Here is an 18921-nt window from a genome sequence, read left to right on the forward strand (position 1 = left end):
TCAAGAGTAAAACACAGATGCCATGCTCCTCCTTTGCTTCCTCCTGGCTGCATAGGAATCGCTTGTTGAGAAATTATCACTTTTTCATTTAAAAATTATGTATTACTGACAAAACAAAGGCAGGCAGATACTAATAACTCTGCAATGTGGTTCTGGATTGGTCAGTGAGAAGCTGAAGTCAAAGTGAGGAGGTGGGGGAGCTGCTGGGAAAAGCAGGAGGAAGAAGAAGTACAGGTTGTGAATTCAGTGTCAAACTGGTAATCAGAGAATCACAGAATAGTTTGGACTGGAAGGGACCTTAAAAATCATCTCATCCCAACCCCCCTGCCATAGAGAGGAACCCCTCTCACTAGACCAGGTTGCTCAAAGCCCCATCCAGTCTGGCCTGGAACACTTCCAGAGACATCCCAACCTGGACAACCTGTTCCAGTGCCTCACCACCTGCACAGCAGAGAATTCTTTCCTAATACACAACCTAAATGTGCCATTTGCAACTTAAGCCCTTTCCCCCTTGTCCTGTCACTGTGCACCCTTGTGAAAAGTCTCTTTCCTGTGAATGCATGGGCAGTCAGCTGTGACAGGGGAGTTGTATCTCTAATTTGCTTTCCCGCCTTCAAACTTGATCTTGGCAGAAAGACAGAGAAAAGGCTACTGAGCAATTCTGAAGGTAAAAAGTGATTATTTACAACTACAGCAGATATGTTTGGTGTGGGAGGTGGACAGGGATGATGTGAGGCCACACATGTAATTGAGAATGCCTGTCTTCAGGCATACATTTGGCTTATTTCTAAGTCTGTTCTAGACAGGTTGATTTCTAAATAATTATCTTCATCATTAGTACTTTTAAGCATTATGGTTTACTTTTAAAATTCTTTTTATTGTAATTGTTGCATTAAAAAAAATAAGAGATTGTTAGCTCCAGATACCTAGCATTTAGAAATTATTCATCATCATGTTTCAGTGATCTTAAAGACACACACATATATAAGAAGAGATATTGTGTTATTAGACTAAAATATTTTAAAATTGTGAATGATTAAGACCAGTACTTACAAGATTTAGAACATGTTCTAAAACATTCTCTGGAGGAAAGTGGTGTGCATGAATAAAGACCTTTTGAGCACAGTAATCAGCCATAAACGAGTATTTATTCACACAAAACTTCTTATTCATAAATCTGCCCAAGAAAGAAAGAGGAAATCAGTCAGCGTAGGAAGCAACACTCATTATTCTGTTTGACTCTGTACTGCCTGTGCAGGTGCTCTGAGCAATCCTATCCATTAATGTAGTCCTTGTGCAACATGGCTGGAGCAGGCTGTGCCTTGGCTGCTCACCCAGGCTGGGTCTGCAGTGTGTTGGGTGAGAAGCAGCCCCAGAGCCTGGTGCTCCTCACATGGCTTATCTGTGGTGGTATGTCTGTCTTTGTAAACTCTAGAGAGAGGCCAGGGTGACTTTCCAAATGCCTAAAGCAAGTGACTCAAGTTAGGTGGGGTTCAGTCCCTGAATTCCTCCCCTCACAGCAGCAGTGTTTAATCAAACAAGCAGCTTTGAAAGCTTATTACAGCCCAAAGCAAAAAAACCTTCCAAATTCCATTTGATTGCTACATCCTTATGCTTCAATACAAAATAACTTTTACAAGATGTGCTTGAAGAATAGGGCTGTGTCTTACACTACAGAAGTGAAGAGCTTTGCAAAAAGCATTAACTACAAGAGAAACTCCTTGCTTCATTCTGTACATTGAAGCAACTGTTTTTCTCCTTAAGTAGTCCAGTTCTGACCCTGTTCTTTAGGCCTCCTTATTCTGCTATCACTTTAACACTCCATACTCCCCTCCATAGAGGGCCAGGATGTTTCCCACTAAGGTCAGTGTAGCCAGACCATGTCTGTGGTGAACAGGGATGGAAGGAAGGATTCCTTCACATTTCCATATTGATAAGAGTCTTACTGCTCGTGCACAATATAGGTCTGTTTTCACATGCACATCATATTCAGGGTTTACTTCAAGAACTCAATTTAATTTGGACCTACAATTTCCTTGTATCAGGTTGAATAATCTGGCTGCAGTGTTATATTTCATAGGACAGCATTCCAAAGACTGGGATGCTCAAGCAAAAATTTCTGGTTTCAGATGCCCAACTGACTAATAAGTTAACAGCTGACTTGCCTTACAGCACAACAGCAAGTTTTTGGTGCTGATACAAGGTCAAACATTTGGAGCAGTTGAAGAGAAGACAGCCCATTTCAAAGCTCCTCTGTTCATAAGCTTCCATGGCCCTAGCTGCACACTCCCTAGACTTGGAAGAGAGTTAAAATATTTTTTTAATCATTGAAAAGGTATTTCAGCAAATTCTGTAGAAAAGCAGAACAGCTTTTCAAATATCAAAGCAATTTTATTCTTTAAAATAAAAGCCTTTTCCTCCAAAGCTTAAAATTGGCAGCATCTCTTTAACCCTCCTCTCCAACAAGAAAACACCTCACTCTTACATGGTTTGTATGCATCTGCAGATACAGCAAACATTAAAAAAAACATCAACCAAGACACAATTTAAAACACTCCTAGAAACTTTGTGGTTCTGTCCCAGAGATTTTACGTAGGTCCTGGCCACTCAGGATACTGAACTCACCTACAGTATTACATAGACTGTTCAGTGGTTCACTAAACAGACACTTGATTGTACCAGGCTGTGTCCCATCGGCTGTATCCTGCTCCCACCCCTGCACACAGCATTTACAAAGACAGAACTAACCCCTGCTGCTTTTTGTGGGATGCTGGATTATAGAATTTCACACTGAGGCTGAGTGCTCTGCTGAGCCTCAAGCAAGAGGAGCAGCACACGTCATTGCCAGACCCCAGCCTGGATGTTGGATGTGAGCTCTTCTCCTGCCAGGGCTGGCCATGTGCACAAGAGCTTGGGGCTATTTTGGGTAAAAATCTGAGCTAGTTCTGGAGGGTTGTTGACCTCAGGGCAAGAAAGGTCTTAATGGTAGAGCTTAGTGAGATGCACTGGCCTAAGTCCCTGCTAAGGGCTCAGGTGCCTTTCTGGGGCTGGGGCTGTGGGTCACACAGGGGAGCACAGCGGGATGGATTCCTGTCCTGCACCGTGGCCTCACATCCCGGGCCCAGACAGAGCTGCTCAACCACTTTTCTTCAGTGCAAGTTGTGTTTTATGGATCTGACAGGGCCACTTCACTGCAGCACAGCCTGGATGGTTCACAGCCTTCCTAGGACACCAACAATCGTTACTTTTATCTCAACTGATGCTAGTGCAGGCCAGCAGAAGTTAACCAAGTGCTTATCAAATTCACAACTCTGTGTATGCACAAACCCATGGCAGAAGACAAGAGGTTCATCTTGCCTTTTAACTCCTTTTTGATCTAGAAGAGTGCCTTCATTTAAGGGGCTTTCCCCCTCAATTTATTTACTTACATGTAATTAATAATAAAAATCATTATTTTTTAAACTTGCATGACTATTAATTTTCTGGATTGTTTTTGCTATTTTGCATCAGAACATGACAGGTTTTGTTTCATGACCACATATATAAGAACAGAGTGATTTGTACATTTAGTGTCACATTTAGCATCACTTTGTTAAACGCTGCACTTAAATTTTTACACCATCATTTGTACATGTTAAAAGAGAACCCCTCTAAAGTAACCCTGTAAGTGAAAGCTGAAATATTCTCTTCAGAATGGCTTTTGGTATTTTCAATCAAAATGAAAAAAGAAAAAGAGGTTAAAAAATGTGCAGTTCCAGTTACTTAAAATCTCAACTGAACAATAGATTTCTGCATTTTGATAAAAGTTACCATTTGATAATATGCTGAAGTTTTCACAACAATGACAGTAATATTTTAACTTCTGATCTAATTTCTGGTTCAGCTCCATTTAATTGCAGAGGTCAGTGGTACACAGAGGCCAGTTAGGTTAACTACTGAAGTGCTCTCCTTAGGAGTACCCTTGAATATAAATGCTGGAAAAATAACCAGAGCTTTTATCTGTGATAAAATAATCTTATCTGTGTTGGTTCACTAAACAAAACAGTGAATTTTATTGTAAAAAGCACACTATGCAAGTTTGGGTTCCCCATTTTTTCCTTCCTTCAGCACTGCAGCACGTTTAGCACTGCAAGTGCCACAACATTTCCAGGGAATAAATTCAAGCATCTAATAAAGAGCAGTAAACAGTCAAAGTGAAGGAAAAAAAAATGTTGGTATAACCAGTGGCAAGTACCCAGGAACTTGTGGTTTATAATGCACATTCATAATCTTTGTTCATTCTGCAGTAGTGGTAGAGATACAGGTGGTTTGGCCAAGTATCTGCTAGTTATTCAAATAGCTACAGGAACGAAAACAGAGCCAAGGGGCAAAACATTTAAAAAAATTATTTTCTTAATAATTGCATTTGTAAGGTTAACTCATGCTGAAGGGGGACTCTGGAAACAGGAGGAGAAAAGTTCTGACTTTGCATCCAGACTAACTGAAAGTCAGATTGGTCCTGATCCTCAGTCAGGGAGAGGGACAAATCTCTGAAGTCTGAACACCCTGAACTGCTGTCTAGGACAGGCTTTTATTGCCCCTCTGATCCTGCTACCAGTGTGTTTCTACCAATGACTGAAGTTAGTTCTAGTTGCAGGTCAGCTCTATGAAAGCTTCAATGGAAAAAAAAAAACCAGTAAAAATGCTTACTGTGGAGTTATTAATGATTCTGTAAATGAAAAAAAACCTCTTTCTATCACTGCCTTCCCTGACTTTATCACATTCTTAATTGTAAGTCTCACTTCTTTTGTCCTACAAGTTAAATCCAGTCAAATGCACAATTGTGGCACTTGGCAGAGATGATCACAGCCCCCTCAATGCCTTCTGTCCACCTGGTGCCTCCACAGCCTGAGACTGATGGGATTTTCCTCATAACACCAGCCTTCCTTTTTCTTGCTGTAGGTGAGGCAGCAACACTAATTTCTGCTGCTTCCAGGCCTCAGGTCAGTGCAGGAGGAGGATAAATGTATTCTGCCAGCCTGACATTTGTAACAGTCTGGATCACACTGCTCTGCATAAACAGAAAAGCTTAGATGAATTTTATGTCAGATATACTTGTTCAAAAAGCCTCAGTCTACTGTAATTCATGAGCCAAAAAGAAAAAATGCAAGGAAGGAAAGGAATCAGTTTGGCTTGATTTGTTGCCCACGTGCAAGCATCTGGTGTGATACAAAATGCCCTCAGGTACCTTTCCAAGTATCCAGCAGCTGGTCCAGAATGTCTTTGATCTCCTGTAGGGTCTCACCCACATCTGGAAGCCCCATGTGTAGGTCTCAGAAACCCTGGGACTCATCCACCAGGAGACAAAAGGAGACAAGTGGGGGATGAGTTTCAAAATGTTCTTTCAAGTCAGATTTTTAACCTAAGAACACCTTAGGATATCTCAGACCACAACAGATGCCTGCGTGGGCAACTGAATCAAATTCAGTTGGTTTGGGGAAATTAAAAAAAAAATCTGGTAATATTTTAATAGATGTCCTCAAAGACCCATAAAAGGTAAAAGAACAGGAACTTTGTAATGCAATAGCAAGTTAAAAGGACGACATTAAAAAGAAAAAAAGGGAAAAAAGTATTTATTTTCAGTTTGGAAGATTCCTTTGAGGGGGAAATAAAAAAGGATGTAAGACCATGTGTTTTCAAGACAGGCAGAAGTGGCAGTGATATAGTATGCAGCCACTAATATACTTGCAAAGAACTAAAAAGAGGTAGAACTAATCATAGATGTAAATAATATGATACATAATTGGTATTAATATCTAACTATATTTCAACAACAGCAGAGCCTTAAAAGTATGAAAGCAAACACCAGACCCACATCTCTCTGAGGTAAAAAAAGGGGGAAATTTTGGTCTAGCTACAAGACATTTATCAGCTAAGTCCTCATAAATGCTGTGAATTATCTGTTTACCACCATAAGATTAGAATCAAACCTTAAATTTTATTTTGTTGTGCAGGTCACATCAGAAGATCATAAAAATACTTTAAAAATATTTGAGTTCAGTGCATACAGATCTACTGCAGATACTTAGGAATGCTTCTGCTTGGTGGTTCAAACTGGTATGATCACAGGAAGAATTATATTTAGCTTTCTTTATAAAGTTACCAGCAATAAGACCTGTAGATACAGGGTTTCTTTTTTTAATTTTACCCTGAAATTACATTAGTGAATAAGGCAACATTCCTCAGGATGACATTAGGATATAATTGATTGTTTTTCCAGATTACAAGAGGAACATACCTCATCACAATAAAGGAAAAGCTTCTCAAAACCAACTGAAAAACCTCAGAACTCTCCTAAAAGCTTACATGCTTCAGAAAAGAAATGCTATTGTATCTAGCTTTAACATGGGTAGGAGGAAAGGGATCTCATCTCCTCATGCCAGAGAAATGCAATTCAGAAAATTGTAAAAACTGCATAGCGACCTATCTGGGAAATCCTACCAATGTGTCCAATCTGTGCTTTCTGTCCATTTGTCATGGCAATCTTTTATCTGGGAACAAAGCCACAATTGCTGAAACAGCTCTGCTTGTATAAAGTAACAGCGTGTCCAATAGGCAACAAAGGCTGGCTCAGTTCTCAGAACAAATAACCTGGCTGGCTCCAGATGAGCTTGCTCAAGGAACAGCAACAACACTTCCCTCCCACACAGAGCTGGGTGCCAGCACAGCCCAGACACCACCTGGACATCCAAGGAAACCTGTCCAGAACCAGGGGATGTGCCCAGCTCGGGGCTGGCCTGGATAAACAAATCAGAGGTTGTCATATGTGAGTTCACCTTGGAAGAGCTGATGTTCTAAGTTCCTCACACAGGACTGGCCAGAGCAGTGGTTTTGCTTACCTTGACCATGACATCCAGCATGCAATATTTCAACTACTACTTACTGTGATAAGCTGATAAATAAGGGACAGTAAAGTTATAGATATTATTTTTAGGTGGTCAGACACTGAAAAGGATGGTGTATCTTGTTGGTACCCAGAGAGAATATATGCATCACATATGAAGAGAACAGAATATATGACAGAATATGGCAATTGCCACTAGTAAGGAATTATGTCTCTCTACCTTATTTTTAAAAACAGACTTAAGCACATCAACAATTAGACAATGAATTTATTTGCAGGATACATTTATCATACATAGAAAACAATACTTATTGTTTGGTTAATTAAATAGAGAAAAAAGCAAAACAAAACCACAATACATTATTCAGTGTTCCATATATTTGCTAGCTGACATTTTCAAAATGAAGCTTTCTTTTTTTCCTGTTTTTTAAAAAACCCATGATCATGAACAATGCATAGTGGGAACAAAGGGTCTAGAAATCTAACATTCCACAGCTGTGAGTCGGTGTGAAAAATAAGGCCATGTAGAAGGAAAAAAAATCCCACAGTGAATTTCTAAACAATACATATTCCATTGACAGGCTTCAGATAAGATCAACTGAGTATATGCAATCTAAAAACAAAGTAATGTAAGGAAAAGATGAATTTAAAATATTAACAAACAACTTGGAAATAGATTTTTCAAATAGGCTTGGAAATAGCCTCCAAACTTTCAACCAGTATCAATGAAGACCAATTATACTATGATGCTACAAAAACCATCCCAGGATGAACATCCAGAGGTGAGAAATACCCAAGTCCATTTTACAAAATATGCTTCAACTACTCATGCTACTTATCAGCACATATTTATTGAAGGAATGACAAAGTGTTAAGAAAAAAGTTTGACCACCAGTCACTGAATGATTCACTGAAAGGCTGGAAAACATATCTTCCTGCTCTGAAATGTTAATTACAAGTTCTTTTCAGGTTTCATGACAATGTAAATGGAATGAAAGGAATTGCAGTGTCATATCCTGCTCTTTGTTCCTGTCCTTTCACACCAGGTCAGCAGTGTGAAAGTTTCATAAAGCTGCCATGAACTCAAGTCCTTCACTGCCCTTAAACACTGCCATCTGCTCTTCACATGCTGGAGTGGATGAGCCCAAGGCCCAGGAGTCACAGAGCTGCTGTTCTGTGGCAGTCCTCAGTGCAATGTTCCCAAATGCTGCATTGTGCAGGGTGTGTATCCCAGGTAACTCAGTCACATAAATAACTAATCAATACAACACATCACATGAAGTTCAGGATCAAGAGGGTATAAAATATTTGCCAATATTGGGTCTTACCTGTGTTAAGGTTCAAGATACCTTACTCACAAAATTACAAGAACAAAGCTGAGGCAAGACTGGTTGTGGAAATTGGTCTGAATGCAGGGGTACAGAAAGCATATTTTACAAATAACTACTTATATCTAGAGTTTAACTCATGTATTTTAAAAACAGTTAAATACAGACAAGGCTATATAAACCTTTATAAGCCTTCTTCATCTGTCATTAGTGATATCCAGATCTGTATGAAAGCTCTGAATTTGTAAGACATACATAATTTATTTTAAAAATATTCCTACAGGTCACCCTTTGGCATCACGTAAAATGTATGGGAAGCTATGGGAATGCTGGGATTGCTCATGTGCTAAACTGAACAAAACATATCCTTATTACAAGAAAGCTGAAACACCCTGACTGCCATGGAGAGTTCTGTCCTGAAAACTTTATTTCTTCACTATGCTCTACAGAGCCGTGTTCATCCCAGTTCTCCAGAACAGCACAAACAGCAGCAGTAAAGAGTGAAGGCTGACCTTTTTTAGTTGCCCTGAAAAAGCTGTGTTTACCATGCTTGTAGCTGAGGCTTCACAGAAATAAAAAACATGCTTTAAACATCAGCTGAACAAAACTCATGCAGCTGTGGTTACATCACGAACCCATCACTTGTCTTCTGTTAAGAAAGAAGTTAAGAATTGCTTTTGGGAAGAAAACGTAAGTTTCTCTTTTTAAATCCAGAGAAAACCATAGAGAGAATTCACAGAGAGGTGGAAAAAGAAAAACAAAAGCCTCCATTGCAGGATATGGAGGATTGCTGTAAGCTATCCCTAAAAAAGCACTAATCCACCCCATGGCTATGTATGTATCTGTTACACAAATGTATGTGTACACACGTATCCACAAATGTAAAATTATCACATTAACTATTAACATGGTTGTCACAGAAACTAATAACATGGTTGTTTCATTCTAAATAAAAAGGATGAGTTATCACATTTTCCACTGTGGCTCATAATTTGGGATGACTAATCTGCAAGTTTGCCTATACTTTTTCTACTGAAGCCTCTTTCATTTAATTTGTACAGAAGCAAGCTGCTTTTAAATTCCCAAGTTAGCAAAAAGCATATAACATCCTCCATGCTAAGGTGTTTGCCATTTTCATGTTATATATGCACGATCAGAAAATGCTATGTAAATATCTGCTGATATAAAAAACAACTTCATTTAAAAAAGTAGAACAATGATTATAATTATGGAATTCTTCTGGAAATTTTCAAACAAAAGCTAAGTATAACATTTCTGAATATTAGACATTACTTTTTCCATCTGATACAGATTTAAAATGCATAGTATATACATAAATAATAGCAGCCATCCAATCTTTACAAGTGCTGTGTTTTATAGTCCAGTCAATATGCCCTAAAATTATATTGATGGATTCTGTAGTAAAGATTCTGAGGGGCTAATTAGAATAAGATGTAGAAGGATTTAATTTAAAGACTCTAATTTTACAAAAACAAAACACACATCAGAAATACTGATGTAAAAATCCAACACACAAAAATCACTCTGTACTTTTGTGTTTTCTCTTGCTAAATAAATGACCAAAACCCAAGGAAAAATCATCCCAGTGAGTGTACATATGGCACATGCTTATCAGAATGTAATCCATATGTCAGGATTATAGAGAATAAAATGGACCCACTGAACAACTTCTTCTTAAGAGAGTAGTCCAACCTGACTATTACCTTTGTCTACACTAGTCTAAGATGTGCTGGGTCACCATTCATACTCAGTTTGCCTAAAGTCTTGATCTAAAGATCCTGTACCTACCTAAATCAACCCTTACTTGTCGGATCTCAAGATCTCAGTCCTGAGATGCTGAGCCACCGAGACCCTGGGGGGGCTCGGGACTCCTGGAATGTTGCCAGAAGTGTCTGGTAGCTGGACTTTAATCCTGCACAGGAGACGACAAGGATGAGGGCTTCACCGGGTGAATGGTGAAGGGATTAGTTAATTAGAGAGTGAGACACAAGGTTTAAGATTTATGTACAGGGGGGTTTGGAGGAGTAAGATGGAGGAATTGGGGTGTGTCCTGTCCTCCTTCTTCTTCCTCTTCTCCTCCATCTTCTTTGGCCACGGTGGCACTCTTGGATTGGTTATTACTGAGAGTGCACCCAGCAATGAGAATAGATGGTATTGGGGAAAAATGATAAATATTGTACACGTCACAATGGGTATAAAGATAGGTGCCTGCCCCGGAGGGCAGAGACAGTGTGCCCATGGCTGACTGCTGAGCGGATCTTTGTTAGGCTGAAAGAACATCTTTTAGATAAACAATTAATAAACATAAAACCAGAAAGAAGAACTGAAGCCTCTTCTCGTCCTTCGACACGCGGGCTGCCCCAAGGCCACCCCCGGGCCTTCCAGGCCCCTCAAACAGCCGAGATAAACCGGACACTTACTCAGTCAAATTTTAGCATGTGGAGAAATGAACTCATGAATTATTTTTAAGCACTTCTAGTCCTCTCTCTTCCATACATGGTATCTAGGGTCTTTACAGGGCACTAGTGGGTCTGTTTTGCTAAAGCCATGACCAATGGCTTCTCCACCCTCTTCTTCCTTATGAGGTCAGACACAGACTGAAGTTCTACTCAGCAGAACTGTGGCATTCACTGACTGTGTAAAGTACACTGGCTTTTGCTTCATTTGATAAAACTTCATGTTTTGGTAGCACACTAAATAACCAGGAACAGCCAGCCAGCCTCATTATAGCAGATGAAATTTGTGCATGCCAATTCAGAAGCTTTGGGTTTTCCCAAATCTGTTGCCTACATTTCCATGAGAGGCACTATGCTAAAGGATTGTTCCAAGCCATTGCAGTCAACATGAATAAATAAATATCAAACTTGACATGTTTTGAAAGTCAATATCCTGTCTTACTAAACTACATTAAAACTTCTAAGTCCAAATTATTTTTTTGCACTGTAGTTTGGATGATACAGAGGAAAGTGTTATAGAGCCACTGAAAGGAAGAGCTCAGGTCAGTAAACAGCCACTGAGGTGAGAGGGCAGTCTGGAACAGTCTCAGAGCCAGGTCTTGTGCAAGGACCAGGCTGCTCCTGTCCTCCTGCCCACTGAGGGATGGCAGAGTGGCCCATCTGCTACCCTGAATCCTCGCTGTGTTTCCAGGAGTGATGACAAGTTAGACTTACAGGGTAGTTTGCTTTTCCTTTCTTGCACTTTGTTTTACTTTTAATGGCCCCCAAAGGGGCCAGCTCACACTGGACTGAAGGATTCACTCTCTCCTACCAGGACCTGTCCCAGTTTGCCTGGGTTGAAATGACTGAAAAGGAGAGGCACAGGCCAGCCACCCCACAGAGGTGAACTTCAAGGGCCCACCCAGCCTGTGGCAGTGCTGGAAGGGGATGTGAACTAGCCAACAACAAAGAAATAAACATGGTTTATTTAATCATTACTGCTTGCATCATTGTAGGAAAGGAGTGCATCTGAAGTGTGAAAGTTACTGTGCAAAAGTACACATCAGTGGGCAAATGCAAACATCATAGGGTTATAAATTTGTGCAGCAACACCAGGAATTGGGCTCAGCCCCCTTTGAAAATACCCAGGCTTTCACCTCAAGTGTCAGAAGAATCTATTTTACCTGGTCCTGGATGTTTCAGTGCTCCCTGCAAGCCAGGATCTGTGAGCTTTGGTTCCACTTCAGTTCCTGGTGGAAAGGCCATTCTGTAAAGGAACTCTGAGCTGCAGCAGTTCCTATGGGGAACACTGTATGAGGCAGAAGTTGCAGGGTATTTTTCTAAAATTTTTTATTCCAAATATTTAGGCTCCCAAACCAGAGCATTTTTGTTTAGATATCAGCCTATAGAGGCAAGACTCTGACTGAACCTGGTTTAGATAAACTAGGCAATATATCACAGGAGGAAAAGATGAAATATATAATCCTATTGGGTACAAAACATTGCAAACCTAAAGAACTTCAAAGCACATCAGACATACTTCAGTCAGTAAAACACTGACTATCCTTCCACTGTTGATTTAAGAACAAGGATATGGTCTGTATTCATCTCAGAAAGCAAAGCCAAATGTTTAAATAGCACAAGTATCAATCATATTCTTCCTCTAAATAACTAATGTCTAAGACAAGCTACATATCTTTGTTAGCTATCTTTGAACAGAATGAATCCTAGCAAAGGAAAATTACCCTTTGAAATACAGAAAACCATCAGTGAGTTACTGTACATATTGCATGCATAGCATTAGAAGATAGACACCATAAAAACAATAGGTTTCACTTTCAACTGTGAACAGGTAGAATACAGTATTATTTTCTGAGTAAAACACCACAAACATTACATATCACTTAGGAAAACTGTGCACAGCATACTTCAGCACTCAGAAACTAAATTTCAGTTATCTTGTAGCTATTGCTGACAAATATTGCCTTTAAAAAAACTTCAGCTGTGTCTGATAACATACAACTGAAAGTGTAAGAACACAAACATGTGGGCTTTGTTATCCCCCTACATGCTTCATTTTTAGCAGACATGGGCACCCCTGATCTACATCCTGAGGACAACATTCCTCCAGTCATTTTGGCCAGGTGGAAAGGAAAGCCATTAACCCAAATGGCTGCTCTCTCCCCATTAACACATGGTAAGCATTTACCTAGCTTTTCCCCATTTTGAGAACATACTTTAGGGCTTCTTAAAATCCAGTTTGGTAGAATACCAGACTAAAAAAAAACAAAACAAGTCACTGAAGACTATGCTGATTAAGAAATTATCAAAGCCTATACAGACAATTATTTAAATTATAAAACAAAACAGTTTTTTTCTCCCACTTTACAAATGTTTGAGGCAAAATAATTCCCTTATTTTGAGATCTGAATTAATGAAGTCTGAATTTTTCCTATGAAATCTTAAAATGAAATTTCTCCAGAATAAATACAGAGCTTAAAGAGTAAATAAAAAGGCCCCTACTTTTTCCTACTACATTTCCCATGACCACAGGCATGGTGTTATAAAGTTTTAAATTAAAACAGCAACCACCAGTTGATTGTTCTTTCAGTGTCATATTAAGGGAATTATTTCAATCTCAGTACTGGACACATTTTGAAATGTAATGTATTCATTATTTCTGTGTACTTTGAGAACTGATGGAAGAAAATCCGATGTTCTATCGCGCCGTCACCATCCAAAGTCCCAGTGCAACATTGGCAGCCAAAAGTGCACTCCCAGCAAGCAAAATCAAAAAGCCAACAAGCTCTCTGTTTTGTTTTTCTACAATTAGGGAGCTCAGTGTGGCTTCCAGGAAGGAATTTAATATCCACTGACCATCCAAAGCAAAGCAGGGCACAGCATTGATAACTGCCAGTGCTCCTGACAGTGAGATGAGGTACCTGGTTGAATTAGTTAAGGTTCATTGAAAATATCTGAGAAAATGTTAAAAAAAAATTAATAAAAAATAGAGAGACATGTCTTGTATTTCTAGTATGCAGAGAGAGACATACAAAGATTATTTTTCTAGCTACCATTCTGTTTCACAGAAATTATATGAGTAAAATTACTTTTATGCCATAACATACCCACTCAGGGAATTGCCTTTACAGATTTTTGTTTTTTAAGAGCTAAGTTGGGATACTTAAAACCTGCACTCCTCACAACTTGAGTGAAAGCAGGAGACAACAAAACCACCATCTTCTTTGCTTGCTTTGTGAGGTTTTGGAGGAAGTTTATAGCTCTGATGCCATGCCTGAACTAAGAAGGTATTCTAGACCCAAGTATGAAATCATGATTAGGAATATTTTCCAAAACACTCCCTAGTAAATGACTAGAATATCATCAGAAATCTGACCTATCTCTCCTACCTACCTGTTAGGCAGAAAAGCTGAGTGGATTTCTGTACATGTGTGTGCACGTGGGAATGAGGCACAGGCAGGTAAACTTCAGTGCTGGTTCAAGGCTTGCTAACTGCAGTACCCACCTCCATCCTGAACGGCCTGGCAAGAGCACACAGCCAGAAAGCAGCTGGGGCAGAGAGAACCTGGATGTGCTCTCAGAAAACAGCAGCTTATGTGGTACCTTTCCTCTGCTTCTATGGACTTTCATCAAACTGAACTGCACAGTTTAGTTATTCTATGGCCATACATAAACATTTCAGTTCCTAAGGCTAAGGATTCCTAGATTACCCACATTCAAGTTTACTAATCTATAAGTATGTGTATATATATAATCTTCTTCATTAATAAGCAAGAGTTAATTGAATTATCCTGTTTTTTGAACAGCTATTCTATTTTCTTTTGAAGAAAAAAACAAAAACAAAACTGCCATATCCTCTTATTTAGTTCAGTATAATGACACAAAAATAATAAAACTCAGATATTGCAAAGCTAGCAAGCACATAGCTTTTTTCCTGACTTAAATTCGGGCTTACTTTGGCTTTCTTGTCACATCTGTTAAGGCTCACCCTCAAGAGTTAAAAAAAAAAACTGACCAAAAATATGCTCTTAAGCACAAGAAAGTGAGAGATTTCATTTTTAGCTTGGCACATGGACAATAATCAATGCAGAGATGGGATAAAGATGTCAAATCTCTACAGAAATATTTTAGGGCATCCTGTCTAAAAAGACATTCAACTGAAGTTTTTAGGTCACTGAATTCTGAAGAGCTCCCTTCTTACCTTAAAAGAACAAACATACTTCAAAGGATACTTGCAAAATGTCTCTATCACCACAGGCAGATCGATACTTAGGAAGTTCTGTCGTGGTACAAAACTGCTGAGACTTACTGAAATGAAAATACACAAAGCAGGAAAAGTCATTCCAGGGTTATAAACTTATGAATTTTAGATTATAATTTTGCAGAAAAATCACATGTGAAATGACCCTCTTCCAGGACAAATAATCAATCTCAATAAGGGTTTGATTAAGTTTTTTTTGTTTTTACAAGAGTGCAGCTATTATATTTTTCTTAAATGTGGCCACTGTCACAGTAAAGTCACTACAGAAAGCACAATCAGCATTTCAGTAAAACTAGATCTAAAATACATATTTTCAGAGGCATCGTTAGTCATAAAGACCCAACTGTATGACTCTAGTATTTTTCAAAGAAAAGGGATTATAGTTACTAGACGTTTTCAACATATGCAGTCCACATGCATACAGTAGGTGCACACAGTGAGTGTATTTTTTGGCCAGAAAAAACTTTCTCTGGTAGTACCTGCAGAAGATCCCCCCCAGCCCATGAGGCTGAGCTCATGGTGTAAAGGAGAGTGGGAGATGGGGAGCAGAATTCTGGAGTCCCTCTGAGAAAGCAAAGGCTACAAGGGGATTCACAGCTGCATCACACACCACCAGTTAGCTGATGCCTCAGGTTTTAGCTTTTATATTTTTCAAATTCTGTACTGCTTTAGTGTATGGGTCTGAGTCTAGGGTTCATATTAGGGGATAGTAAGCTCTCTTCACAGAGTAGGTAGACAAAACAATTCCTTCTCTAGCTGGGGACCAAGGACAACAGACCCAAATTTCAGGCCCAAGAGCATAAACAATGGTGGAATGAAGAGAGAAAAACAAGCAGGATGGGACTTCATAATCTAAAGCTATAACTGGACAATTAACTCCAATATGCCAATGGACCAGAACTCATAAAAGTGAGAGACCTTGTGACCTGCCATCCATTATGTTACCATTTTAGGTTCATCTTGGGTGTAGTCCTGGCTGGGCTCTTGTACTGCCCAAGGTGTATCCATTGAGGTCTTTTAATAAATCCTTACTTTATTCTTTAACTCTGTCTAGCCTCTGTTCTAGATCAGCCTTCACAGGGCATCACAGTCAGTACATAAGTAGCTTCTCTTCTGTTCAGATGATAAGTGACTTCAAGATATAGCTTGGTGCAACTCAAAAACCTGGGAGGTGGACTTGGCATCCATAAAAATAGTGACTGGAAAATTGCAGTGTCAAGGATCACATGATCTTGAATACTTTATTACTGTGCACACTGTTCTTTGAAGGTGTACATGAACCTTCAGTAGACTGCATGTCAAATGTTTCTGAGACATTCTTCAGGGCAATTGCAGTAGTTTGAGACCTGCCAGAAGGCACTATGTTAGTACAGGGATGTTCCACCCATTCAGGGCCTGCCAGCACAAGGGACCATTTGAGAACCATTCTGTGATAGCTGCAAGAAGAATACCTTTCCTACTAAAAGGAAGGCACAGCAGGCTCTGATCACCAGAAGGAAGAGGTTAGGGTAAATTAATTCAGAATTAGAAAACCACCTTGAGAATAAACTTGTAGAGTATCACCAATACTCTCTGTCTTTAAAGAATGACTTCAGATGTGAGTTGCCAGCCACAATGGCCTGAATTTTCCCTACCTATGTGGAGAATAGTTATAACCATAAGAAATATATACCTCACAGAGAGATATTTGAAGGCAAGAGTTCAAATCCACTCAATACAAACACCCCTTGGGAAAGGAATTTCCAAGGACAGTTTAACCCACCCTTGGAGAAATTTTAACCATAGGCTAAGAGAACACTGGGAACATAACATACCAAAAGTACTGCTAAGTATGTCTTCCTTAAGAGTGAGATCAGATTTCTTCAGGTTCACTAAAGAATTCAAGGACACAGTAACAAAGGCAGGGGAAAGCAGTTCTGAAGTCACATAAGGCAGAGAATATTGTCCATTCAGCCACATAAAGACATTTTCTTCTGTTAATAGATGCTCTTCTGAGAAGTCCAGCCTACAAACACACCATGGGTTGGAAAGATACGGACAGCAAGGAAAACCAAAAAAAGAATGGGCTTGGTGTGGCAGCAAACAGAGAGCTATTCAGTATCCAAACTGCCAGTGTGCTTGAATGTCATGCTTTTGCTTAAAGCTTAAGACTGACCTTTGACTTAGGGGAACTGAGAGAAAATCAGTCTGTTGGATGACAGAGTGAAGACCACAACAGACAGAAATCCTGGACACTACCCAGCTCAGAAAGTCAGAAAGTCAAGTCAATCACAAAATCATGGAATGATTTGGGTAGGAAGGGACCTTAAACATCATTCTGTTCCAACCTCCCTGGCACCGGCAGGAACATCTACTAGACCAGGCTGCTCAAAACCCCATCCAGCCTTGCCTTGACACTACCAGGGATGGGGCAGCCACCATTTCTATGGGCAACATGTTTCAGTGCCTCACCACGTTTAGTGAAGAATTTCTTCATTGTATCTAATCTCTTTCTAGAAGAAAGCCTGCATGATAACCCACTGATTATCAGAGATACAACTGGGAAGTTCTTCAAAACATTCTATGTGGTTTTTGAGCAGTTTTTAGTATAAAGGCATTACAGTGAAAAAATAGCTGAACCACAAAAACGGCCCAAAGATAAATTTTTTTTTTCTCTTACCTATTCTACATACAGAATTACTCAACTAAACGCAATATTTTATTAAAATACTCTTTTAGTCTTATTTTAAAAATTACATTGTTAACCAAGCAGATGCTACAGCCTTCTGCAGCTTGATACAGGGGATTGCCCCAGAGCAGGTGCAGGGCCTTGAACTTCATCTTATTGAACCTCATGAGGGTTCAAGTTTATTCAGGTCCCATTGGATGACTTCCCATCCTTCAGGTGTGCCAACTGCACCACTCAGCTTGGCATTGTCTGCAGACTTGTAGAAGGTGTACTTGATCCTGCAGTGGGGAGGCCGTGTCCCAGCCTTTGGATGGAGCTGCCCTATGGGATGTGCTCCCCTGCTTGGGAGGGCAGCTTCCCAGGAGCACCCCAAGTTCCATCCCCACACAGCCCTGCCCTGGCTGCAGAAGACCATGAGGTCACAGAACTCCATGGCACTGCACTGGCCATAACAACCAACTGCTCAGCCCCCAACCCCAACTGCAGCAGCAGCAGTGTGGTGGAAGGGGGACCATGGCCCTCGTCCAGCGTCTTTTCCTCTCCCTCTTCGTTCTCTTGATGGTCCTGCATTCTCTGGCTGCCAACTATGCTCCACAGAAATCACAGGAAGCAGGTAAGCTGCCAGCACTGGTCCAGCCTTTCATGGGCTAGGGGGGTCTTCCCTCCAATGCTTTAGTGAGGGTTTCCTCTGTGTGAGCACTCTCCTGTTAAGAGAGTCCCAAGGGTTCATCTCTCCTCCAGGAGTGTTGCACATTGTGCTTGAAGACTGTTGAACTGCCAGCTCAGAGGTCCCCATGTCCCCTGCAGCTCTGGCAATCCACTGACATCTGGCTCCCACACTGTTACCTGACCCCCATCCAGGACTTCTGAACACATGAGCAGAAGATCCCAACACACAATGGAAACACTTCTCTGTGTTTGCTTCTAGCTGATTCTCTAGCAGATTCTCTGGCAGCTTGGAGGAAAGATGGTTTGGAGCCCTTGGGCGAGCTTGGACCATGTAAGTTCTCAATGTCCCTTCCTTTGAAAGAATAATTATCACTTATGTGTCAATAGCTTACTAAAGAGCAATTTTCTTTAAGATGCTGAGGCTGATGGCTCACAGAAATCTGCAGACACCAAGCATATGCATAATCCCACAGGTAAGTTAGCTAGAAGAAAGTACATTTACCGCTTCTCCTGCAGCTCCATCCCAGAGCTTGTCCTGAGTACCTAGGCGACCAAAGCTACCAAAGTAGCCCCAGGCAGGATCACTCTCATGAGCTGAGGTCCACATTAGTGTTCTGACTCGTATATAGGGCAAG

The 18921-nt window shown here is 40.2% G+C and overlaps 1 protein-coding gene across 1 annotated transcript in view; it reads right to left on the minus strand.

Moving 5' to 3' along the window:
• Positions 1-7133: 7133 nt before the first annotated feature.
• MBTPS2 (membrane bound transcription factor peptidase, site 2) overlaps positions 7134-18921 on the minus strand; it is a 41997-nt gene continuing 30209 nt past the window's right edge. The window contains exons 10-11 of the mRNA XM_005484356.4: positions 14921-14996; positions 7134-13609 (exon numbers count right to left, since the gene is read on the minus strand). Coding sequence (XP_005484413.2) covers positions 13387-13609; positions 14921-14996 — 299 coding nt within the window. The 3' untranslated portion in view covers positions 7134-13386. The remainder of the gene's footprint in view (positions 13610-14920; positions 14997-18921) is intronic.

This window comes from Zonotrichia albicollis, chromosome 2 (assembly GCF_047830755.1).
Source record: "Zonotrichia albicollis isolate bZonAlb1 chromosome 2, bZonAlb1.hap1, whole genome shotgun sequence".
NCBI classification, from domain to species: Eukaryota; Metazoa; Chordata; class Aves; order Passeriformes; family Passerellidae; genus Zonotrichia; species Zonotrichia albicollis.